At 50.3% G+C, this 24483-nt stretch overlaps 8 protein-coding genes across 8 annotated transcripts; 3 read left to right on the top strand and 5 right to left on the bottom strand.

The window, feature by feature from the left end:
- Window positions 1-324: 324 nt before the first annotated feature.
- amdR-2 (Acetamidase regulatory protein) lies at window positions 325-2074 on the bottom strand (the record flags this gene model as incomplete). Its single annotated transcript, XM_066151309.1, has 2 exons — window positions 325-1284; window positions 1460-2074. The coding sequence occupies 2 exons, from the start codon at window positions 2072-2074 to the stop codon at window positions 325-327; spliced, it is 1575 nt and encodes a 524-aa protein (XP_066009446.1).
- Window positions 2075-3185: 1111 nt separating this feature from the next.
- On the top strand, window positions 3186-4991 carry sthA (Soluble pyridine nucleotide transhydrogenase; the record flags this gene model as incomplete). Its single annotated transcript, XM_032022028.1, has 1 exon — window positions 3186-4991. The coding sequence occupies one exon, from the start codon at window positions 3186-3188 to the stop codon at window positions 4989-4991; it is 1806 nt and encodes a 601-aa protein (XP_031880968.1).
- A 258-nt stretch (window positions 4992-5249) lies between these two features.
- Window positions 5250-6335, bottom strand: mpaDE-2 (Cytochrome P450 monooxygenase mpaDE; the record flags this gene model as incomplete). Its single annotated transcript, XM_032022027.1, has 1 exon — window positions 5250-6335. One exon carries the CDS (start codon window positions 6333-6335, stop codon window positions 5250-5252), a length of 1086 nt encoding a protein of 361 aa, XP_031880967.1.
- Window positions 6336-10530: 4195 nt separating this feature from the next.
- Window positions 10531-11356, top strand: TRI6-0 (Trichothecene biosynthesis transcription regulator TRI6; the record flags this gene model as incomplete). The annotated part of the gene is made up of 2 exons (XM_032022026.1): window positions 10531-11181; window positions 11234-11356. The coding sequence occupies 2 exons, from the start codon at window positions 10531-10533 to the stop codon at window positions 11354-11356; spliced, it is 774 nt and encodes a 257-aa protein (XP_031880966.1).
- Window positions 11357-11636: 280 nt separating this feature from the next.
- CGGC5_v004574 (uncharacterized protein) lies at window positions 11637-14336 on the bottom strand (the record flags this gene model as incomplete). The annotated part of the gene is made up of 5 exons (XM_032022025.2): window positions 11637-12791; window positions 12858-13050; window positions 13428-13913; window positions 14036-14274; window positions 14334-14336. The coding sequence occupies 5 exons, from the start codon at window positions 14334-14336 to the stop codon at window positions 11637-11639; spliced, it is 2076 nt and encodes a 691-aa protein (XP_031880965.2).
- A 1096-nt stretch (window positions 14337-15432) lies between these two features.
- CGGC5_v004573 (uncharacterized protein) lies at window positions 15433-16915 on the bottom strand (the record flags this gene model as incomplete). Its single annotated transcript, XM_066151308.1, has 8 exons — window positions 15433-15436; window positions 15502-15553; window positions 15594-15681; window positions 15759-15838; window positions 16028-16141; window positions 16351-16440; window positions 16724-16786; window positions 16861-16915. 8 exons carry the CDS (start codon window positions 16913-16915, stop codon window positions 15433-15435), a joined length of 546 nt encoding a protein of 181 aa, XP_066009447.1.
- Window positions 16916-17359: 444 nt separating this feature from the next.
- On the top strand, window positions 17360-18558 carry CGGC5_v004572 (uncharacterized protein; the record flags this gene model as incomplete). Its single annotated transcript, XM_032022024.1, has 2 exons — window positions 17360-17669; window positions 17720-18558. The coding sequence occupies 2 exons, from the start codon at window positions 17360-17362 to the stop codon at window positions 18556-18558; spliced, it is 1149 nt and encodes a 382-aa protein (XP_031880964.1).
- A 375-nt stretch (window positions 18559-18933) lies between these two features.
- CGGC5_v004571 (uncharacterized protein) lies at window positions 18934-21263 on the bottom strand (the record flags this gene model as incomplete). The annotated part of the gene is made up of 2 exons (XM_032022023.1): window positions 18934-21102; window positions 21153-21263. The coding sequence occupies 2 exons, from the start codon at window positions 21261-21263 to the stop codon at window positions 18934-18936; spliced, it is 2280 nt and encodes a 759-aa protein (XP_031880963.1).
- Between the last annotated feature and the right edge of the window lie 3220 nt (window positions 21264-24483).

The following is a 24483-nucleotide window of genomic DNA, read 5'->3' as shown; positions in this document are numbered from 1 at the left end:
CCATCACATAGCCGAGGCGAATTGTCAAGGGACGGGATTCGCTGCACCAAAGTCCGTCATTGCAAACGCTGCCGACCAAGTAGCCATGTTCATGTTGTGAAAATGACGAAGTCGATGCTATATTCAACCAACTTCATCTTCTAAGTCAATGAGGCAACTGCGAGTGATCATTCCAAAGAATGATACGAGCTATCCACCTCCCAGTGCCTCACCCGGCCTTCTTGATTCCAAAAGTCCGTCTAGCCAGGGGATCAATCCCATTGCCCCCAGGTAGATTTGAGTTATCTTGAATCTTTATACTATCTGAATCTTATGGAAGTGCTTCTACATGCAGCCAGTCATGGTTTCAAAAACATCGAAATCCATTTCGAGGATGTCCATCAATGAAAACCCGGAGTCTGACACTTGCTCAAAAGGCATGGAATCCACGGCTCCTACTGCATGAACTGATAGCTGGTCCGATCGTATTTCCGCTAGACCTAAAATGTCCATGTTCTCGCAAAAGCTATGTGGGAAAGGAAACAGCCCATCAACATGTCTGTTGACAGCCCTTGCTACCCATGGGGCGCATGATGCAGGGCCACCATTCTGGTCGTAATGGGCGGAAGGCTCTCTACCCTCAGCACTCAGTTGAAGCCCCTGTATCCTTCTGAGCACTGATCTTGCCCCGCCATACTTGGCGCACATGAGGCGGAGGACGGAACAAATGCTGTTGACGCCATTGTTGCGAATGACGTCCTTCTGTGGCGACTTCGGGCGCTGAAAAATCAACACAATGGCAGCAACTAAAGCCAAGAAGCCATTGACACTGAGCAAGTGGACGGCTTCTTCTCTGCAGTCAATCTCTTCGTACAGATGAGCAACGCAAGACGCTGCCACAATTGAGGCTGGGGACGTCCGCCACGGGGAATGGCGGTCTTTGCTGAGCATCTGAATAAGTATGATCGTCGTGAAATAGTGGATATGTAACTCCGAAGTGAAACGGTGAAATGGTCTTCGGGTTCCGTTTTGGTCGTGAAGCCGCAACTCTTCTGGCAGACCTCGATACCAATTACAAATCGACGCGATTATTCCTTCAACCTCATGCTCCGGGGGAACCCCCTTTTTGGTGTTCCATTCTGCAACACTGCGAGCGACATTCATCAGTCTTGTGAAATGAAGAGAAACCATGACAGATACCCCTTCAGCGGCGAAGTCTGACGACGCAAGGGGCTGCACATCACAATCCTCCAGCTTCAGAGAACGCGGGCGACCCAAACAGGCAACCATAAGTGTTTCGGTATTCTGTGAGAGATCAGTAAAAAGTCTCAGTTAGACAAAAAAGAGTGCTTTGTTTGAACTTGGATTGTAGAAAGAAAGGTTGAAGATGACATTGGCGTCTTCGTTCCAAAACAGGATAGGTGACATAAAACAGAGGCCAGACTCGGTGAGTAAGAGTAGAAGGGAAGGAGGCACGCACGTTCAAGTACCAGAAGATCCGCCGAAAACATCCGGCATTTTCGTTTTCTGCGTAACTTGACTGCGTATGCACGCCCATTTGTATCGCTAATCGCACTGCCATCCCCGTCCAGTGCCACGGCCCATGAAGCGTGACCCGATACGGAGAGGCTGGAGCCCAGCATGACAGAAGGCAGAACGTCTTCAGCAGGGCCATATTATCATCTTCGAAATCGATGTAAAGTAGAGTTTGAATCTTTTCGTAAAGGGAGTAACTCAGTTGCAGGCTGCTGGGATCATGACGCATAAGGCTCCCGACGAGACACACCGCTAACTGAAGCAGGGTCGACGAGTTCTCGTCCGTGAGGTCCTTCGAATCAACAACGGGACAGTAAGGAAGAACATTTTCAATGAAGCTATCCATCAGAGCTTTTCTCAGCGATGGGGGTAGGGGAATATTCGCCTGTGTCGCGCCCAAAATAATATCTCTGGCCTGGACAATTCGTGGCGGAAGGCCCTCGTGAATGGCCATTGGCTGGGTGATGGAGTCGTATGACAGGACGGAGCTGTGGGAAATGAAACCTTCCGACTGGTAGGTCCGATTGCTGGAGTCGGAGGACGGCGTTGGGGTGATCATCTGCGTCCCATTCTCATTCTCTGTACTGACACTGCCGAGGCCGGAAGGAGCCAGCGGCACAATCGGCACAGTCGGCGATGTCGGTAGTAGTACCTGACCGTGCCGTGCGATGACCTTCCGTCTTTTTCTAACGCCATCGCGTCGACTGCAACAGCCACGCGGTCAGCATTTCTCCTTGGAGCAACTTTGGGAGAATGGGGCAATCTTGCATGCATTGGACACCAGAGCGGCGACAGTTTCGGCATTTATTATCTGGACTGCCTTGAAGATCGCATTTGACCTGGCCATACGGTAGTCAGGCAACGGCTCCTCGCAGATGTTGAAGTATACGTTGGGGACGACACACCTTTCTGGAATGACATTCAACGCACACCACGTTGGCACGCTCTCGCGCCGTTCTAGAATCCATGTTAGAGTTCGAACCGAAAATGATGAAATGTAGGGATGTCCAAGTGCCGAGTGCGCAGGAATCAGACTGCTATTTCAATCGTCCCCACCAATACTAGTGCGGGAGCCGGCGTGGGAGCCGAAGCTACAAAGGCGCCGCGTCTCCGTTTGGTCGATTTGCCCGACGGATTGACATCAATCCCGCCTCCGTTTTTTTGTTTCCATGATTGAGATACATTCGTGGAGTCTATGACCTTACAAGTTTCTGTTGCGACCTTCCGGGCCTCGACCCGGATATAGCTTCTACTCGGAAGAGGACATTACCCAAACATCTCTCCTAGACCGTGGTTGCGCTTAACCATAAAACATCTAACTCAGACCAACTTTCCAAGTACCGGGAAGCCGCACAAGCTCCACATTCTACAGCGACTGCGAGTTACGAAGCTTGCCGTGCATCAAAACCAGCCGATTGGTCCATGGGCCGAGAATGTCAACTCCAGAAGAGGTGTCCACAAATAAACAATGAAATGACAACCTCGGACTACAATGATGTTTAATAATCCTGCTCAACGATCCTCGGGTTGTTTGTGCATGAAACGGGGCCGGTGATGGTTGCGTTGCCATATAAAATACATCCAGCAGGAGGAAGATAAGAAATGGTTATACTACTTACCTCCTATTCGCGGCAATACATTACATACACTATCATAAGCAATTTTGTATCATGGCGTCGCTCCCACAGTCAGGAATACTTCTGGAAGCGGAAGAGTTCCAGAACTATGGTGGCTGGATTCTGGACTCGCAATTCGACTCAGAGATGGGCTCGCCATACCTCCTTGCCCACGGTAATGGCAAGCCAGTCGCAGATGCAACAACCGTCCTATCTACAGAAAAGGGGCACTATCATGTCTGGGTTCGAGCCAAGGATTGGGTTCCTGACCATCATCCAGGACAGTTTACCCTGACCATCAACGAAAGCACCCTGGATACCGTTTTCGGCACGAACAATGAGGACTGGTCCTGGCAGTACGCAGGTATTATGGATCTCCCACACGGCGATACAAGTGTTATGCTCCACGACCTGACTGGATTCTGCAGCCGTTGCGACGCTATCTTTTTCAGCCTTGAGGATACACCCCCGCCAAGTGAGAATAACGACGAGGCGCGTGCCTGGCGGAGAAGATTACGTGAACTACCTGAGAATCCTGTCGACGCCGGCTCATATGACGTTGTGGTAGTCGGTGGAGGGATACCTGGCTGCACAGCGGCGTTAGCAGCCGCACGACTGGGAAATCGCGTTGCTCTTGTGCAAGATCGCCCTAAACTTGGCGGCAATGCCAGTGTTGAGATTGGTCTCTCCCCACGTGGAATGACTAGCACTTTGATTCAGGAACTTTCGCAGCGCCATACCGACGGGGACTTACTGGCAAAGCAGCTTCTCGACGCGGAGCCCAACGCGACATTATTCATGGAGTACACCGTCTACGATGCGCATCTCGTTGGCTCCACAATAACATCATTGGACGCTCGTCACGCTCGAACTGGAAGGGAAATCAGCCTGTCGGCTCCGACCTTCATTGACTGCTCCGGAAAGGCTGTTCTCGGCATATTCACTGGTGCGGAGACACTCTTTGGTCAAGAATCCAAGTCAATGTACGGCGAAAGTCTTGCGCCTGCCGAGGCCGACGACATGCATCATGGCCACACACTCTTTTTTCGAACCAAGATGGCTAACGCGGCTGTGTCGTTCCCTGTTGTGCCCTGGGCCATCGAGGTTGCGAAAGACTACTCAGATCTCCGCGGGCAACTGCGGGAACCCGGTCTTGAGAACGGACCCGGCCCTTTCGTCGTTCCTCCGAATTTCGTACCGGATCCGACCGCCGATATGCGGATGAAGGGACCTCTTACGCACTTCTGGGAGTATGGTCAATGGCTTGATCCGTATACCAACGGTGAACACATCCGAGATCACCTTCTCTGCGCCATTTACGGAACCTTTCACAATGTGAAAACGATGGAACCAGAGAATTACGCAAACCTTGACTTTGATTGGGTGGCTTTTGTTGCAGCTCAAGGAGAATTCAAGCGGTACAAGGGCGATTATGTTCTGGCGGAGACTGATATTCGCGATCACAAGGCTTTCCCAGATGCGGTGGTTCAGAATGCAGGCGCATTTTGCTTGCATTACCCTGGCGAAGAAAAGTACGATTTCCGGTTGAGAGCTTGGGAGTGGGATGAGCGGGACAAAAAGCCGTATGACATTCCATTCAGATGTCTTTTCTCGACCAATATTTCGAACTTGATGATGGCAGGGAAACACATCAGCACTACCCACATTGGAGGTTCCAACGCCAAGTTCATGGCAAATGGAGGTCAGCATGCGCTGGCTACCGCGGCTGCAGCACACCTGTGCAAGAAATATCAGACCACACCTCGAGGAATCCACGACAATCACCTGCAAGAGTTAAAAGCGACCACCGGCAATCTAGGCCAAGGTATCTGGGACAGAAAGTCTGACAATAGACTCTAACAAGGATTTTGATCTCAGCGATTATTCATTTCAGATCCATTCTGGTAGTTTCTTTCATTCACTCTGCATGTTTGTATTGATTGAAAGTGCGACTAGCCGTGGCAGTCTGTAGCATCGCATCAAATGGATCGTTGAGGTGTCCAATGGTTATTTGAATATCATTCTATCCGAATCTATCTCCATCTGGGTCTCTTTCTATTCTACTCTATGTCAAGTTGTGTGAAGAAGAACTGCAAAACCTCTATGTCCGCATGGAGTTTACGGCTCTTCGTTCTGACCCACATCAACCGCATCCTTGAAATCACTCAAGAACAACCATCTACTCTGCTGAACCCAGTCTTGTTGGAAGAAGTCATTCGCATACTCCGGGAATATCTTGATAACGTCCTTCAAGTGACTGTCATGCGCGATCACAACGAGAGTGTTGCCGCTTCCATCAGCTTCAATGATCCGGCCGACAGTCTCTTCAGCGGCATCTGGGTCGCCGAAGAGCATACCAGGTCGATGAACGCCGTAGAAAGGCTTAGTCGTATCTTCATCCTGAAGAATAGGTTTGAAAAGTGCGCCAGGACAAGGTATCTGACTCCCCCGGAGAAACGGATGTGGCGATATCTCGTCGGGCAGCGGGTGATATTTGGACGGCCTCATTTCGGCACTGTGGTGGCACGTGTCCGCACCCATGAGAATGAAGCTGTCTGGATTGGTCGTCACCCGCGCAAGAGCGTTGACATGACCAACGGTGTGGCCTGGCGCGTCTAGGATGTAGAAGCTTCCGTCGCCAAAATAGTCAATGGCGGGGAATGAGCCGACTCTGATGGAGGATTCGGCGAAGCTTAGTTCACGAAGTTCGCGCCCGGCAAAGTCGGAGTCCAAGAGAGGTGCGCCCGGGTTGGTAGGGTAGCCCGGTGTTAGGATCTTCTTGAAACTCGGTCCTACTATCAAGGTAGTGCTTTTCGGGAATCTGCTTGGGTCTCCGATGTGGTCCCAGTGCCAGTGGCTCCAGATAATGCCTTCGATTTCGTCCGGTTGAATTCCACCTTCTTCGAGGATATCTCTAACGTCTTTGTCGACGCTGCAGGTCGTGCCGCTCTCTTTGAACCATTTCTGAATGGGCGGGGCTAGGTTTTCGAAGTCTTTTCGTACTCCGAGATCGAAAAGAAGTTTGCGACCCGAAGACGGGTGTTCCACCAGAAAGACATAGGCGGGACATTGAAGCCAGGTGTGACCTTTGATAGTATGCGACACCATACCTTCGATGCTACAGCCAACTTGGGATGTCGAGTCAATGAATCGGACATTGACGGTCGAGGTGGACGGTGGTACGTGAAAGTTTGATAAAGGCATTTTGGCTGATTCCCACGATAAGAATACCTAATGTCGCAAGTATCGCGGCTGCAACAGACAAAGTAAAAGCATGGATAGTATTCTTTTGTTCTCTTCACAGCCCAGTAATATATCCTCTGCGGCGTTCCTTCTGCAAGATAATCATGGTCCACACCGCTCCTCGTCCTGTTCCAGCAGTGGGTATCCGGCACTCGGTACTCGGCATACGGTATCCCGCCGGCCTGCTGATTGGCGATTGGCCTACGGAACCGACCGCTCACGCAAAGAGGACAATGTTTTGACAGAGAATGGATGTGCTACATCTGACCACTGGTGATGAAAAAGGCTCCTAATCCACAAGGGGAAATATGAATAATTGCGAATGAGACGGTGGCAAACGTCGGATTGATTACAAAGAGCCCAATCCTCGAGATCAGCAAGGACATATGGAACAACATCTGTGCTATTACTTCCTCCTGCTCGGTTTTCATAATACATCATTAGAACATGACTAGAAATGAATGCCCCGGGCAGTCTTCGGTCACCAATATGCAGGTCAGGTCACGTTCAGCAGAGCTGAGGTATGAAGTTGATTGGATCTTATTCCATCCCAAGAGGTAAATTGTCTTGCTCGGAAAAGTAGATACAAAGTTGATACGTATAAGATGTTCATTTGCACTGGCGTATTCCATCAGCAAATGGGCCGTCTGAGGTCTTGCACAAGCCGCTGCAGTAGGTACGGCCAAGTCGTTATAGCCATCGCATATTGCGCCAGGATGATCCGCACTGATATGTGGTCGACTATTGGCACTAGCCTTACAAATCAAAGGGGCTCACTGAAAATGCTTCATTCAAGCAGAGTGGTTAACGCAGTAGTGCGTCTCATCGTCCTCGAGTTTGTTTTCAGCACTTCCAGATACGCACCATGGCAGAGCATCTCAGCGGGTCACAGGCTCCTGAAGACGTTGCCAGCCTGGACAGATGTCTGGCAGGGAGAGACTCAGACCAGCTTACGTATCAGAGATTGTACGGTCGTTGACGGAGGCGTGGCCTTTCTTTAGGTGATATAGAGAGCATGTGTCTGTAATGAGAAGACCGATTGAGCTGGTACTTGGCATTTCCGGTCACTCGTAGACCTCCTTAATTGCTTATCGCGCCTGATCGATAAAGAAATCGAGTCAAGGTGATGGTGTTCTCTCGAAAAGGTTTTCCCCTTGTTTGATTAGTAGCTTCATCCTTTGCTTTTCTATCCTCACTTGAACGAGCCTGTGAAAATTATTACAGGAGAAATCCGACCTACTTTGAATGCGTCGTCCTATAAATCTGGTCTTGTTTGAGGTTCAGCAACAAGGCCTCATATCCCCTCGGGTACGTCACCACACATGATAGTATTATTTTAGAGTACCATACTGGGTTGATGCTGGTCTTAAAACTTCGATGAGTGTATCATGAATGCGGATGCTATCCTGACAGCTGTCGCCGATTCAGAGTATTGCATCTTGGTGTCTACCTATGAACAGTGATTTATGGAGGTAGAACAAGATTACATGTTGCCCCCGTGTAATTCTTCTGGTGTTTCTAAAATTTGTAACATAATGAGCTTGAACGTGGATGGTTTTCATTTGTATGATGTGCGCATTTCATTCTCTGGATCCTTCTTGTTCAGGGTATCCAATCTGAGGTTGTGATATACGCCTATACATTCAACATACAAAGAAGTCGCACGTCACGTATGTTGGATGTAAGATGATAGAAATGCCGACTTGTTGAAACCTTGGCTGCCAAGGCGGTTGATAGAAGCGTAGTATGCAGATGTAAACCCAGCTCAAAGGCGGACTTGATGATTTGAGAACTGCCGTGCCTTGTATCGCATGAGCTGTCTGAATTGGTTAAAACGTTCCCCCCCTAGCGTCTGAGCTTGACCAAGGAGCATGGTGTCAATATTTTGCGACCCCTTTTTGTGACGTTGCCATGCCATAGTGTCTTTCGTGAAAGCCTCGTCTGAACCGTACCTCCCTTTGCCAACGAGTGTCGGCGTGATCGAACACGATTCCAATACCGGCATTGATATCTTCATACCGGAAACATTGGCACAAAAGACCATTTGGCAATATTGTTTTCCGTTCTAGTTCCCGCTGGTGCGTCCATATTTCTTTGATGTGTTTCATTCAAGTACGTACGCCGACCATAGTTGCCCGGAGTTTCCAAAACGTCCACCAGCCAGGCCACGCTCACGCTCAGTGAACAGAGCTTTTTGACTGACACGAGTGATACCTAATTCAGGACCGAGTGCGCGGCATTTTTCTCTGAACGGAAATCGATGGGAAATAACTGCCCAGGTTTACATACTAAGATCACGAGTTTGGCGAATCTCGCCACGCGCTAGACGACTCGAAACTTTGGCTAACCGATTTCGAAAGGGACCCCGGTCAATCAGTGGGAGGGGTTTGACAGCTTTCAGGACTCCAGGAGCCAGTCGCATTGCCAACCGGTCGCGTAGTATTGACGGAGAAGGCCGTTATTACTTTCTGAGGGGACGCCCGGACCCATAGGCCCCCCGGGACCCGGATTCGTGCGGCCGTTGTTGCCGGATATCGGACGAGGACCACAACTGCCGAGACTTCTTACCAACCACGGCAGCGCCGTGCCACACTTATCGCAGACCCCGTTCCCAAACTGTGCGGTTGTGGGCGAACTCTTAAATTGAGTCTTTTTTGAGGTTCCATTAGCTAGGTCGTTCACGTACTGTTTCGTCTTCAATCTGAAAAGATAGGAGAAATTCAAGTCAGCAAGCTGCATTTGGAGACCTGACAAGGTTCTAACGGTTAGGATGAATCAGAAAGAGGGATTTCCATCAGGGAATGGATGAAAACAATGTGACGCTCCCAACTCTCGCTAGGAATAAGCCGGGATAGGTTGACCCTCTTGGATTGAATCATAGGCAACTGAAAAACTCTTTTGCCTTTGTCGGGGATTTTTGCCATCATAAACAGTAGTAGTAGCCCCACCTTTGATCTACGACCTCGAATATTCAATCATACATCCGCAAGGATTCGTGAATGCTTAAACCCCTCAAGGCTCATGTATAACCGATCACAGAAATGAAGGTGTATTGCCAGGACTCTCAAAAATGATTCGAATCTCAAGCTGTAAGCACATTATCAAAACATGCAGGAGACAACGCTTTTACACGTCTATGTAACTTTAGTCTCATGTATTCGAGCGTGTAGAATTCTCAGTGTCGACCTAGACGCAATAGACGCAAAGAGGGACATACCCAAACTGCCGCGGGGGAGGCCGGCTGAAAATTCGGTCGAATATCTTTGGGTTTATATTGCAATTAATTCTTTAATAAGGATATCAGGTGCGGGACTTGGAACAGTTGATTGTTGAGTCGCGGCATGATCGCCGTCGGCGGGCACGGACAGCGCTTACACTTGATAAAATAAGCATACTGTTCGAAAACGGATGCCTGATAGATTGAATGCGACAGCGGGATTTTCAACTCGACCACAAGATGATCAGAATTCGCGCAAACCCATCGCAGTGTGCGGTTTTTGGTTACCGAGCAGTTCTACGCACCATTCACGCTCTCGCCGAATAAGTCCCAACATCGTTGAGAGCGAGCAATGAAGCAGGGATTATGATGCCAGCACTCTGCCCAGCCCCTGACACTGGCATATTCCAATGCAGTGTTGCACGCGCATCACGTCAAACCAGGGCGCCGGGGATCCCAGCGCAATCTTCACAGTGGGGTTTCCGGACCGGGAGCCCCGGCGGAAGATCGCGACCAGCTCGTAAGGCGACTCTCAGCTGAATCGAATGCTGACCACAGCGGCTGCCGATTACCAACCGCCACATGGCCCGTTCATTCGGCGATGAAAGGGCCCGGGCGGGGTGAAGCCAAGTTCTCGAAGCTGTGGAATGTCGGCCAACAACAGTAAGTACGTACTGGTGAAACGGCACCCCAAACTGCTATACCGCCGCTTCACTATTGGCCCAGGTTACGAGAATAGAGTTTATCATGCCCAGATATATATCGACGGGTTGGAAATCTATGGTTTTCTACGGGTTGGTTTCGTCTTTAACTCGGAGCATTCTGCCACATTTTGCTATTCCCCCGTTCCACAAACAGGACAACCTCTGCTGATCTCTTTCCTTCTTTCAAGCTTGTTTTTGCCGTTGATTCGCATGCTCGAAGAATTCTGTCAACAAGATGGAACCACCATTTGAGACTGAGCGAAACTCCTTCAATGGAGGCGAATACTTCCCACAAGTCGAGACGCGACCGGCGCCCTACCCGTTCAGCCTCGGGCCAGCGCCTCCGTTCAACGGAGAATGGTTTCAATCCACGTTGCATCCAGATCCCGTATGCCTCTACCAGCCCTTGCCGTACCTGGATACGACCTCCGGTGCCATACCACAGTACGGGCCCAGCCATCTGGTCCAGGCCTCCAACACACAGGTGATCACATCTCCCACGCCAGCCAACATTATGGCCGGCCAAACCCCCAGCTGGGACGTATGGAGTACGAGTGAGGGTTCATCCAGTCCAGCAGAAGAGCGCGAGGAGGAGACTTGGGAACCAGAAGACCTGCGCCACATGGGATACCTCGACGCGAATGGAAGTTGGCGATGCAAGTTCCAGGGCTGCAGGTCGACGCGGGTGTTCATCCGCGCGTGCGACTTGAGGAAGCACTACCGAGGCCACGATAAGTGCTTCTTCTGCACGGAGAAGCCCTGCGCGAAAGCCGGCGTTGGCTTTTCAACGAGGAAAGACTACCAACGCCATATGGGCTCACACCAGCCCACAATCAAGTGCCCGCACCCTGATTGCGGTCGAATATTCAGTCGCAAAGACAACATGGTGAGCCAGTCTTCTCAGAAAACCAAAGGACGGTCAACTAACGATTTTGCAGAGGGAGCACTTCAAAAAGATCCACCTCCGCTTGCGAAACAACTTATTCCCCAGGCCTTGCCGGAGGCCCAGACGATGCGAATCACGGAAGTCACCGGCAATGAAGGTTGAGCCACCGATGTGAAAAGAATTTTATAGAGATAGATTTGATGGGTAATTTTCTGTAGCGCCAGTGTTATTACTTGCAAGGTGTTGGATGGATGGGTTTGGAAAACATGGAATTGTCAGTCGCTACCTCGATCGTCTCATTCGAAATAGAATTGAAGATTGAACATCACGTGGACCATCCGTGATGCATCGTGATACACACGTCCTGCAGACCAACATGTGTTGAAGCTATCGATAATCTTGTATGCCATCCTGTGTTTAAGCTATTTTCCGGTGACCTTGTTCCACATCAGTCCCTACCAATCCATGTCTCCGTCGCACCTGATCCTGTTCCATCGGGTGTCCCAGTCGGCCTCGGCTTGACAACGACGATCATACCCGCAATTGTACTTTTCATCATTCTTCTCAAATATGTAATCCAAATCTCCCCGATGGAAACTCAGAATGTCGGTAAGGTCCGCGAACTTTCCTCCCGAGTCAACGCCGTGGGGCTTGTGAGCCTTCAGCAGACTAATGCCACCAACCTGTCCCCAGAAGAACTCGGGCTCCCAATAGTCTCCCTCAACGGCGTCGAATGCGTAAGTGTGGACGTTGAAGCATCCGAATGGGACAAAGTCGACGGTTCTTCTTCCGGCATGAGCTTCGGGACTGAGGCGAGTGAGCTTTCCTGGCAGGAATGGACCGAGGTGGAGAATCGCAACGACCATCTGCTTGATCGGAGAATCGCTGTTGAACCTAGATTGAAAGTACGGAAGGTTCTCTTGATCGACGGGATGCTCGAAAAAGGCATAGTCTTGCAAGTCCCTCAAGGTCGTCTGAAACACTCGAGGAAGAAAACAGTCGGCGGACTTGTTCTCGAGCCTGAAGTGCTTTGCTAGCTTGCCGAAGGTTGTGTTGCTGAGATCCTTGCTGAGACCCGTGAACCTGTCATTTCTGTAGGCGGTGTATGTCTCGAGATACTGAATGTCTTTGTCGTTGAGCCAATCTTTGACTTCCGCGTAGTGGTCACGCGTGACCCAAGTCATGCCAGACTCGTCGCGCTGCCAACTACCTCCCAGATGACGGCTTCCAGGGTCCTCAATTGACTGCAGGATCTTAGCACCAGTGTCGGAAGGATCGCTGAGTTTTTGGCCGGCGTTCCAAAAAGGCTCCGCCATCTCCCCAGCCAAGACAGCATTCATGAGTAGGGCTTTGAGCATGCTGTCGTTGAACGCGCCTTCCCATGAGCGCCGGAGGTCATCGAGGTCATCTTTGATGTATGGCAGGTACTTCCGCCAGAGGTGAGCGAATTCAGCCTCAATCAACTTTAGAAACTCAATGAGGTTGGCGACCTTTTGGTACTCAATCAGGGTCGCAGGTGACTTTCCGTGCGCGAGCTGGTCAAAGGGAAAGGGCTTGGGTGGTAGCACTCCCTTGGCGTAGTAGTCTTTGATGATAGCGGTTGCTCTGACCTGTTTGAAAAGAACTTTGTTAGATTGGTTCTTTGCAACGGGAGAAAAGTGGTGGTGGTGTCTTACCACTACGAGAGCGTCATCAAAGTCTGGGATGCCAGGAGCCCTGAGATGCTGAAGAATGCTAGGAGAGAACTTGTCGAAAGTCGATTGAAAGCGTTCGCATGTAGAAGCAAGTGCGAGAAGGTCGCCGATACTGTCGCACTGTCGCATGATCTCCACGATCGTCTCCACTGGCAAGGCCTCCATTTTCGAGGGGCTGGGGCTTTCCCAAAATGAAGTGGGAAGGATTTGGGGACGATCGAATTTTGATTGCGAGGGAAAGTTGGAAGTTTGGAGGCGGAAAAAATTGACAGTCGAAGAAGGTGGCAGGTGAGAAAGGTTTGGGAGGAGAGGAGTTTGAGGTGGCAGAGGATTGGAAGTGGAAGAGGGTTGGAAGAGGGTTGGAAGTGGGTTGGAAGTGGGAGACCAGACGCCCTGGCTCGGGGGCAGTTTGGAGGCGAAAGGATTTTCACGGTACAAGAGTTTTTGGCGGTGGGAGAAAGTAAGAATTGATGTAGGAGGTGGTGGCTAAATAGCCGAAGCGACGCGACGCGATCGAGAGAAGCAGCAACGGGAAGTCGCAACTCAACTGACCTCAGGCGCTCTTTCCCAATTCGTCCCACAGCACCCGAGTTCCTCTGACAAGGCTTGCTCTTCCATGTTTTCTGTGACTGTTGTGATTCTGAAGGTGGTGAAAAAGCTGAAATGCGATGGGTGCGAAGAGCGTAAACACGAGTTGAATTTTGTGCGCGCAGATGGGAGAAGTAGCTAGAGGTGAGAGCAAAGGCTTGCTTCTCAAGCTTGAGGGTGCTGATAACCTCCTGCTTTGCTGACCGAGTGATCCTGACTGGAAGCCCAGTGAGATCCTGCACGAGGTTTGCATGCATTTGGCTCATAGTCGTCTTGTCCAGAATGTTAGATAATGCCACTGTATATGAAGGTGGCTTTGGAGGCTTGGTAGCCTTAGTGGCTGCTCTGACGGTCTTAGTGCTGACATTATCGGAGTCGTCCTCTAGGATGGAGTCGTCCTCTAGAACAGAGTTGTCCTCTGGGATAGAGCCGTTATTAACAATCAGGTCACTATTAATAATCAAGTTATTATCAATAATTGAGTGGTTATCATAAGACTTATTACTGGTTTGAGCTACCTAGTTAGTAACTAGGTAAATAGTTAGGTTTATTTCTCATTAGAATGGTCTCACCCTGGGGCCTGCTTGTTCCCTCTAGGCGGCAGTAACGCTACCTGCGCCTTCTTCTTCGTGGGTTGACGATCGCTACATTTGCTAGTATCGCGACCGCGCTTTTGAGTGTTAGGGGGCGACTCGTCTACAAGGGTGCTACTGTTGTTGAGGTTCTTGATAATGCGGTTGTTAATCGCTCGTATAACTCTTTCCTGGGCGAGGCCTGGGTTCAGGCCCTGACTGGTGAGGCGTAGCACGAGCTAGTAGGCACTGAGGTCAGTAATCGTTATTTCCAGAAAGGCAGAAGTCTCATGCATACCATGTCGATTTCTCTCCTCGATACTCCAAAACTGCGTTTTGCCGAGTTTTGTTCGAGATTACTTAAGCTACGAGTTCCTAATTACTGATCTACCCACCTTGCTCTTTGTCACAGAGAGCCTCAATAGAACGGCTAATGATGTATTCTCGAAGACCTACCACGACGTAGGTTTCAGTACCACGGCCAGATTTATACCTGACCTTACGCGTGCTACCAAGCAGCCACATTAACATTTTTCTGGCAGCGCTGACAGCACTTAACCGAAGCAAGTTTTCCAGATGGGACATGAATTATATGGCGTCTTGACCCAATATGTCATGCTTCCACTCGTGTTGTAACTGCGGTGGGGATGTCTCGACTTGCGCATGTCCGCTTTCTGCGTCGATCGCCTTCTTGATCCCACGGCGAAAGAACAGAGAGGGCTGCGCTCTTCACCTTCGATTTTAATGACCTCGACGACATCGCCACCTATCTTATGAGAGCGGGTTAAAAAGGTTGGAGATCGGGCAAAGCGATGTTTCTCGATGGGAGGTCGCGTGATCAGAGGCGTAGGGCATGTCACGGAAAAGAAACGTCCCAGAATAAATTGATGTTGGCACCAACCTACGCAGAGACTACCTGGGTAACTTCCATTAAGTATACGACTGCAATGAATCCAGGCGACAGACAACCAGAGATATCTGCAGCCAAAGAGACGCCCAGAAGGAGCACTCGTAAGACGTGCCCGAACAGAAGTTTTTAGGGTGGATACAACCGAAAGCCCCAATAGAACAGTCCGTAAGACCAAAAGCAGAGGGATGAATTCTCTCTTGCTTCTCTGACTGCAGGTGCTGAAAAAATATCGACGCAGGCAATTCAAGATTTCTACGGATAGGCTAAGTTGAAGCTCCGTCAAACTTCGATGCCAATTGTGAAGGAACGTGGTCTCTGTCGAGAGTATGCTCAACTCACGGCCCTTTCGTTCTGGTGGACAGCCACCTCGACCACCGTACTTGGCCCTACATCCAAGCCATCTTGGCGGACAGTTACTGTGGTCTATATCAACCAGGTAGCGACGACTCCCCTAACACAGGAATTACCAATGTCCGTGGCCCCGCCCTCATCTGATATTCACATCAATTCAATGACGACAGACGAGCGAAGCCCAGGAGCGGAGTGACGGCTTTACCTAGTGACCGTCGCGCAAATAGCTTCAATTCTCTTTCGAATCGAGGGCCCGACTGAGTTGAGAAGCATCCATAAATCCGTTGCACGTCTTACAGTTGTTCAGACTTGAGCTGTATTTCCGCTGTTCATGGCGCTCTGAACGGCGAGCCAAACCAGATGTTTCTTCATACACTTCTGATGACTTTATAGCCGCAGTAAGTCAAAGATGCCCGAAATGGTTGACCTCGTTGGCAGGAAGAAACATTTTACACAACTTACCCAAATGTCGATATGCGTTGACGGGTGGTGACGCGAAGTAGCGTCAGAGTCGGAGGGAGAGTTGAGACGGCAGGCGCGACCTTTTTTTGCAGGCTCGGCCGGGTTATGACGGCAAAGCCTCAATATTCCGAGTCTCCTTACCCGGTATGTTTACGATGTCCAACACGTCTCTGATAGCCCTCTCACTATCCTTCAGTGATCATACTCAAAGGCTCCAGCTGCTTTGATACTGTCACGAGGTAGCGAGAGGCGCGATGGACGTTGGCTACCGCTCCTGGGAAGTGCGACTCCTTGCAGCACGTTGGTCGGAAACGGCCCTGCTGGAGTGCTCCTTCCACCAAGGGCCCGGGTTACGATTGCTATCTTTTTGGGGGTGATAAAAACTGCAGATCTTGAGTCAGGACAAGAATTATCCAGTGATGGAAGACCATGTGGTCGCGTCAATGGGGCTGACCCGCCAGACCCAAGAATCTGGTCAGAGTTATGCGGCCGGTTCAGCCAACCTGGGTGCCCAGGCTTTCAAAAAAATACTTTGAAATATCCATATAAGGACGTCACCTGGTGTATAGTGATAAGGGTAGTTCTTAGCTACCTAAGCCGAGGATGCCGTCTTTTGATTTGCGCTCCTTGCCACTGTTGGCAGTAATAATCGAGCATTCGATGAACGTGGCTTGTATCCGACCTGGCACGATAGTAAATTCCGACACAAGTGGTCCCGAGAGGCCAGCCATTCGACCCAATATTTCGTGATGAGAGGTCAACGAGTGCATGATGGCGGCTTACTTTATGTTGATCAGATAGGCAGTCATAGCCCTTGGGGTGGCCGCTCAATCCCCCTACCCCTGCTCAACTCAAGTTGGTTTTCGTCCAATCTGGCATCGTTCTCCGTGTCTCTCATGTCTGCACCCGCGTTGTAAGTGTCGGGGATGGCCCCCGCCAGCGGGCCTATCAGAAACCCCCGGCACGGACGGGGAACACAGCTCGTGTGCAGTTCTCCGCAGATCCTGTCGTTGCAGCTTGTTGGTTGGCTAGCCTATGTGTCACTTCGGGAGCAGGCTACGGCTTGGCCGTTGGGGGCTGTGAAATGTTTGCTCGTGCTTACGCGCTTGGCTGTAGTTCAGCTTGTTGGTGCTGCGGTGCTGTTGGTCGTGGAACATGACGGAGAAAAAGCAAAGATTGACAGATGGGCTGACGGGCTGAGAATGAGAGGTAAGTGAGAGGGGTGAGAGGCAGGGGGACTTTTATTGGAAAATTGTTGCAGGGAAAATGAAATGATCTGCCGCTGGGTCCATTTTCAAGGGCAGGTGCCGTGTCTTCCTTCTTTCCTTCCCTTTTTGCTTCGAACCGGCCGCGACCGCCTCGACTTGGACCTCGACCCATTCACCAACATCTTTCGTCTCGACTTTCGTTCTTCCTTCATCGTCAACGGCCGCTAGCTTGTTTTTTCCCCAGGAAACACCACCACGCCAACCCCGACGGATGGTCAATCTCGTTTCGTGAAGGCGACAGGGTCCGCAAATTTCTTGCCTCCACGTGTTTCTCAACACGGTCCTTCTGCTCCACACGATACCCACTACACCACCACACGATCGAGCTTCACGATGCTCCCCCTCGTTCTGCTCTCATCGGCGCTGCTCATTGTAGCGCAGAGTCCAGTGAAAGACTGGAACCAGTGCTACTACGCCAAGGACTCTCCCGCACATCCCTCGCTCGTTCCTTGCCTCACCGAGAATGATGACGGCTCGAGGTCTCAGGGTAAGGACTATGCCTCCAGTTGGTGCTGCTTCGCCGGCGACAACTGCGTCTCTCAGGCCTGCTGGGACAACACTACAGGCGTGACCTATCAGTATGGCTGCAATGACCCGACATACGAACACAACAACTGCCCTCCAAAGGGTGGCCTGGATCCGGGTAAGCCCTCCTGACCTCAAAGGGCTTAATCATACTGATCGTCCGCATAGGAAAGTCGCCATGGGTTGGCCTTGTGATATGCAACGACACCCACAACGAAGGCTTCGAGAAATTCTGGGCATGCAATCACCCCGATACCTGCGGCGACTTCTGTCCTGTCGAGTCGAACAAGCCCCAAGTCACCCAGACTGTCTGGCCAGATACCATCCAGAACCTGCCGCCACTCTCCTTCTGTACCGACCTCGGCTCGAGAGTGCTTGCGATGTACGCCCGAGCGACGCTCAACTCCACAGGCGGCGTGCCCATGACCGTCAACACGTCGGGCAAGCCGAAGCCTACGTACCCGAGCCCGCAGAGCAGCGGCGCCGGGCAGACTTCTGTTACGCGTACCCAAACAGCGCCCGACATGGGATCTACGGCAACGAGTACTTCTACTCCGACAGCTGAGCCAGAGGCAGCCGCAGCATTGAGTGGAGGAGCCATCGCGGGTATTGCAGTTGGGTCGACGTTGGGGGTCGTCGCGGTTCTGGCCGGCTTCTTCTTCATGTGGCGCCGCCGCCGGGCCAAGCAACGACAGGACGCTGCCCTTGCCGCCGCTCCAGCTGCTCCTTATGTTGCTCCTGGGGGCGGTGCTGCCGAGCTTGCGCCCCCCGACGAGAAGCGCAACCTCATGCAGCCAAACACCCCTTCGACTGTCTCTGACGGCATGGGTATTCAGCGACCGGTGTCCGACATGAGCATGAGTACCGTGGTTCCAAGCCCAAGTGGCACACCTAGAACGCCAAATTCACCATACTATCCGCAAGGCCATTATCACGCAGAGCTGCCCGATGATCCGAGGGTAATCCACGAGATGCCGGCCATAAATGAGAGATCGGAGATGCCATGAGTTTCAAAACGAGGGAGTTTGGGTTGTTCAATGATATCAGGGTCGGAATTGTTTTGCTTTTGCTACATAATCAAAGGGTTCTTCGTCGAATAGTTGAGAATGGAGTTCCTCTCCGGAAGGTTTAAAGGATGATGCGGAACAATGGCCCTGTGTCTTCGAATTCAAGAAATTGTCCGAAAACAAGCAGCCAAATTCCCAAATGGGACAACGTAAAAGATCGACGTTCAAGTATCCTTAAAAAGAGATGCTCCCTGCATTACCAAAGTCCCGGGCATATCGGGGCCCACAATCCACCCGCCGGCATCCCTACATGATGCTACACGCTCGGAGTAGAAGCGGCCGAGCCAGTTCCTCTTCCCGGCCGCCCTCGCACCCCTAACACTCCACGGCAGAATCTCCCGACGGCATGGCGACGACATATTCTAGGCCGAGCTTCACAGCCTTGCCTGCATTCAAGCTGACCTCCCATTCGACCTGCCCGCCCTCCTTCAACGTCGAAGTCGCCTTGCCCCATTTGACGTCCTCCTTCTCCCCGCGGCCAGGCAACCCGCTAGCCACACCCGCGCCCTCAACAAGCATACCCTTTGGATCGAGAATATCCACCTTCAGCCTCTCGTCCTCTGACACAGGGACTTGGTCCAGCACAAGCAAGGACACAGGCTTGCCAGCCGCGGCGCGGGTATTCGCGGCCGTGATGCTGCGGCTGTACACGGAGCTGTTCTCCTTCGAAAAGAACCCTGTCGTCGCCCGCCGGACGTTCGCGACGGGGTAGCTGACCACGATCGCCGGATCGACTCCCAGGCCCAGCGAGAAGCTGTCGCCCGCGCTGCACCGCGGCAGCGTTGTTCGGCCCATGAACGTGCCGTCCAGCGTCAGCCCCGCGTCGCCCTTCAAGAGGGATAGTCTACTGCTGTTGCGGAGCTTGGCCTTGAGGAACGCCACGGGCTTGTACTTTGGCACCACAGTATGGTTGAATACGACGCCCGAGAAGTTTAGTCTCGCGACGCGCTGCTTCGAGGCCATCGCGCGCGGGGGCAGGGTTTTGGTGCCGGAGAGGTCGTACGTTGTCGTCAGGCCGGTCTCTTCGATCGTAGACTCCTCGAAGTCCAGCGCCGCGTCCATCAGGTCCTGTGGAGAGGCGCTGTACTCCTGGATGGGATCGTGAGACTCCTTGCGACGTGCGGCATTCTTGATCGCCGAGCCGACCATCGAGCCGACGGATTGGCGACCCTTTCGGGCGCGGCTGGTTGCGACTGCCATCTCAATGTTGTCAAATCGCGCACCCTGCGGAGCTGGCAAATCGTCAAACAGCCCGAAGCCCATATCATCGTCCGACTCTTCTTTCTCCTCCTCCTGGACACACTCAAAGGCAGCGGACGCAACCGCCTCAACGCCAAAGAGCTCGTCGCGCTTGACGTGGCTCTGCGTGCTCGTCTCCTGCGTCTTCCGCCACGCCTCACGCTGCGCCCTCTCCTCGCGGCTGTTGAGAATATTCCTCCCTCCCGCGCCGCCGCCGCCGATCTTTGGCGCGAGCTTAATGTTCCACTGCTTAAGCTCGGGGATCTCCTGCTCGAGCCCAGAGAAGGCCGTCTGCGAGGTGGACAGCACGATCTTGCAGCCGCTCCACGTCTCGGAGGTCTCATTGGTGATGCTGGCGTCGTAGCACAGCGTGGCGGTGTTGTTTGTCGTCGAGAGCTGGAGGTCGTAGCTGGGCGACCACGACGCTGCGGCCGTGATGTAGGAGATGGAAAGGTCGCAGGTGAGGTCGGCTTCTGTCTCCGTCTCGGCGGTTGGGTTGAAGCGCTGGGCGGTGTCGCTGGAGACCGAGGTGCGGCGGGACGACATGGGCGTGAACGCGTGCGCTTCGAGGGTGACGCGGACGGCGTAGCACACCTTCGGCCAGAAGCGCTCTCTCTCTTGGCGGATGCGCTCCTTCTCCTTCCTGCGGTCTTCCGCTTTTCGCCACTTCTTCACATTGTCCCGAGTCTGCTTCTTGAGGGCGAGAGTTTGCTCCCGCTTCAGTGGTTTCTCCTCCTTCTGCTTCAGCTTTAGCAGCCGACCGAGTTCCTCGCGGGCCGCCTTCAGCTGCGCGCTGTTCTCGCGCTGGCGGACGGTGCCGGCCATACGGTCCTGGAAGACCTTCTCGCGCTCGGCGCGGTAGGCGGTCATGAGCTGGACGACGTCGACGTTCTTCTTCTCGTCGAGGACTTTACAGTGCGCGTCGAGGATGGCGAGGCGTTTGGCGGCGCTGTCGAGGATTTCTCTGGCCTGGCTTTCTTCGTCCTCCAGTTTGACTACTTTGGCGCGCGCGGCTTGGAGAGCTGAGGAGTCCGGGATTTCATATTGGTCTGTGTCGACGTCGTCCTCTTCGTCGTCGCTGAGGTCTGAGTCGATCTCTGGGTACGCCTCTTCGAAGATGTCGCGATTGGGCAGGAACTCGATTGCAATGTCTGATATGATTGAGGAGCCGGTGCCTTCGACTTTGATGGTGGAGTCGTCGACGGTTGGGGTGAGGCCGATGATGGTTACTTCGTTCGTGCCGGGCTGCGCTGGCATTAGAGGATGCCCAATAGCAAGGGGTTGGAAGGATTCACCTTGAGGGCAAGTTGTTTGAGGTCGCGGACGACTTGAGCTTTACTCGGAAAGAGGGTGACAGTCCGCGTGGGGAGATCACGGACGTGATACTCCTTCTTCTCGATGTCCATGGTTGCGATGTTGATGATGGAATGTGAGAGGCAGTGCAAGGTCGGGTTGAGGGTGGAATAAGAGGATTGATTTGAGAAACCGACCAATTCAGCGGTGACAGCCCGGCTTTATACTTCAACCATTGATGGAGGTGTGTAGGATTTCTCATGACCAGGCCCAAACGATCCTTTGCTGCATCTTGCTTTCATCACCCCTGACCAAACCGCGCGACAACTCTTGGCTTGGTGGCTGTTGCCGCGGTGTATTCCACCTTCGAGTGCCTTACTGAAAGCCTGAAAAGCACCAATTTATTTCCGCCCAAGCCAAAAGCCATCGCTTTCACTAGTGGCTCTCCCGATGATGGCAACAAGCAACGGAAGCTCAGCTTGTCACGCCAAGGCGTCCAACACCGCCCTCGCCGTTATCGATAAAGCTCTTATCGTACCTTACATGCAGATCAGACCCCAGGCACCTAGAATTCCTCCTGTTTGTGGTGGTTGTGGCACGTTTTAGGCGGACGTTTGGCCGGTTGACTCATTCAATTTGGCATTCTGATTGGCTCATCGCCAGCATGTTTTACGCGGCCGCGGATTTCTCGATGGCGTCGGCTGTCATGTTTTGCGTCACGGACAATAGGATGCACTCGTAAATGTGCGTGGTTTACCCCTCATTTTCTGCTTTGGGCAGATTGATGATTGTGTTTTTGTTCGATTATGACTCAAGCTTTGCTCGAATGATGGAATCAGACCTGACCCCGCAATGCTTGATTCTCGTTGCTTCAATGCGGCCACAATAGGGACAAATCATTGATTTCGTGCGTTTTGAGTCACTGTCCTTGCGTTTACCCAACCCCCATCGGATAATGGAGATTGTCTTGGCGCATCCTGTATGGGATGCCGGCAGCTCTGCTCCGCTGGACAGGCCCGACTCGTCCGAAGTCCACTCCCGTGTCCGCTCGGGTGGAGACACCGATTCCGTTGGATGCGCCGACGGCCGGCCCACGTGACCCACGCTCCTCTTAGGCACTGTCTTACGATATACAACTCGCTAACGTCGGTATCCGCCGAATTCATGCCTTTAGGGCTCTGTCTAGCCACACAGAGGGGTGGTTCTATAATCCTAAGCCAATCCTTCCTCATCATACAGAGAGGTCAGCGCAATATATCAACAAGTTGATACGGTAATAAATGTAACGGGCTAGAGCCCGGCCGAGATCTCCGGCTTTGCCGGAGCAGCTACCGAGATCCGGCTCCGCCGGATCCACTATTCTGCTGTAGCACACCGCCTAGCCCCGGTCTGCATCACTGCTGCTAGGCGCCTATCCCTGTAAAGTCCTTTCCTCCTTCTTCAGCTTAGAATAGTCAATCGACGGCACCTCTACGTTGAACAAGCCTAGGGGCCAGCCCCTTACATTAAGATCCTAAAAGAGAAATTAGAAAATATCTTTAAATCCTTAGAAACTACTATAACTATACTTAAAGTTTAGTATATTATAATCCTTAGTATTAATAAGTTCTTATAACTACTAAGTTTTAAGGTTAGTTATATAAAGAAGATAAGGATTCTAAAGTAAGAAACTTAGTAGATATAAGAAGATATCTTATCTATACTATTTATTAAGTATTCATAGTTAACTTACTAAATAAGAGTAATTAAAGTATTATAGTTAGCTATCTAATAATAAGGTTTACTAATAGAAACTAAAGATTAATATATTATAATAATATATAGGAAGTATAGTTTAGATTATAAGTTATAAACTGTAGTAGATTAGTTTTTAAAACTAAAATAATTAGTTTTAAACTTAATAAGTATTTTATAGTAAAAATAAGCTAAAAGTATCTTAAAACTAAATACTAACTTAATTACTAAAGAGCTATAAAAGTCTAACTATAAACTAAGTTTAAGGTTATACTATATATAAGTCCTAAATAGTATCTTTTATCTATTATTAAGTAATTACTTAGATATATAAGTAATTATAATTAGTTAGTAATATTAACTAATTACTAAGTATTCTTTCTTATACTTTATTAATTAATTTTTTATTTTATTATTATATAACTTATACTATAGTTCTTCTATTCTAAGTAAGTCCCTATTATCCTTATAATCCTATAGTATAAACATCTTATCCTAGCTGCTTAACGCTTAAGTAGGTTATTTAGCTATTATCCTTATTTATTGTAACAGGCTAGGCCTGTCACATGGGATGCTCTCGGCTATGTTCGGCACTGAGTAAGACATCAAGGGATAGGATATCAAGGGATAGGATATCAGGGTCGAAGATAAAAGGGCATGTAGATGTAGCTGAGATGAACAAGAAACCTTCCTTCCTCATCTGAGGATTCTCATTTGAGAAAGGAAGTACGAGTTGCAATATTGCTCCTACCAACCCTTTGCATTTATAGGTTGTAATAGCATAACCTCTATAGCTAACCTATAAAGTATATAAAAGGGATTTTTAAGCTACTTAGCTAAGTAGAAGTAGTTCGTTATTATACTATAGCTTAAATTTAAAACTTTCTAATGTAAGGGTCTAGGACAAGGTCGATGCCATTGGTCTAGCCTACTACTACGAGTACAATAAATCTTCTTGAAGAACAGGAAACAGAACCGTATCCTCCCTATTTCCTGGGCATTCTTATAACCTTGCCATTGACCTTGTCGATATTCCTGGAACCTTCTAGCAAATGCGCCATTGGATTTTGGTGGGTCCAATGAGTCGTGGCTGAGGGTCTTGCCGAAGGCCGAACACCGGTCCATAGACCGTGACATCTAAGGTAAATCTTATATATACCTCCTACTTAATTAATATAACTCTTATTATTAATAATATTAAATATCTAAAAACAGTTAATTTATTATATATTTAATAGTAGCTTATTTATATTCTTATAACTAAAAATAATAATATAATATCTCTATACTTCTTTATGATATATATTAAGTTCTTAGAAAACCTGTAAAACTAAACTCTCTATTAAATTAAATAGAGATTTAAAAAAAATCGCTAAAAACCTTGAAAATAAAAATAATATAAGGGAGATTAATAGGATATTCAATAAGAAGTATAGTAAATAGCTATAAGAACTGATCGCTATTATTACCTTTATCTAAGTCATAATATAGTAATTAAAGAGACTAACTTAGGTTAGAGTAGAGGAAAAAAAGGTCCTTATTGTTACGGTCAGCTATCCGACAGTAGGGCCTGCTAACAGAAGCTGGGGATTGACACGT

This window comes from Colletotrichum fructicola (assembly GCF_000319635.2).
Source record: "Colletotrichum fructicola Nara gc5 chromosome Unknown KSG_Nara_v1_contig02, whole genome shotgun sequence".
In the NCBI taxonomy this organism is placed as follows: Eukaryota; Fungi; Ascomycota; class Sordariomycetes; order Glomerellales; family Glomerellaceae; genus Colletotrichum; species Colletotrichum fructicola.
Note: the sequence above shows the minus strand (reverse complement) of the source record. Positions and strands in the feature narration are given on the sequence as shown.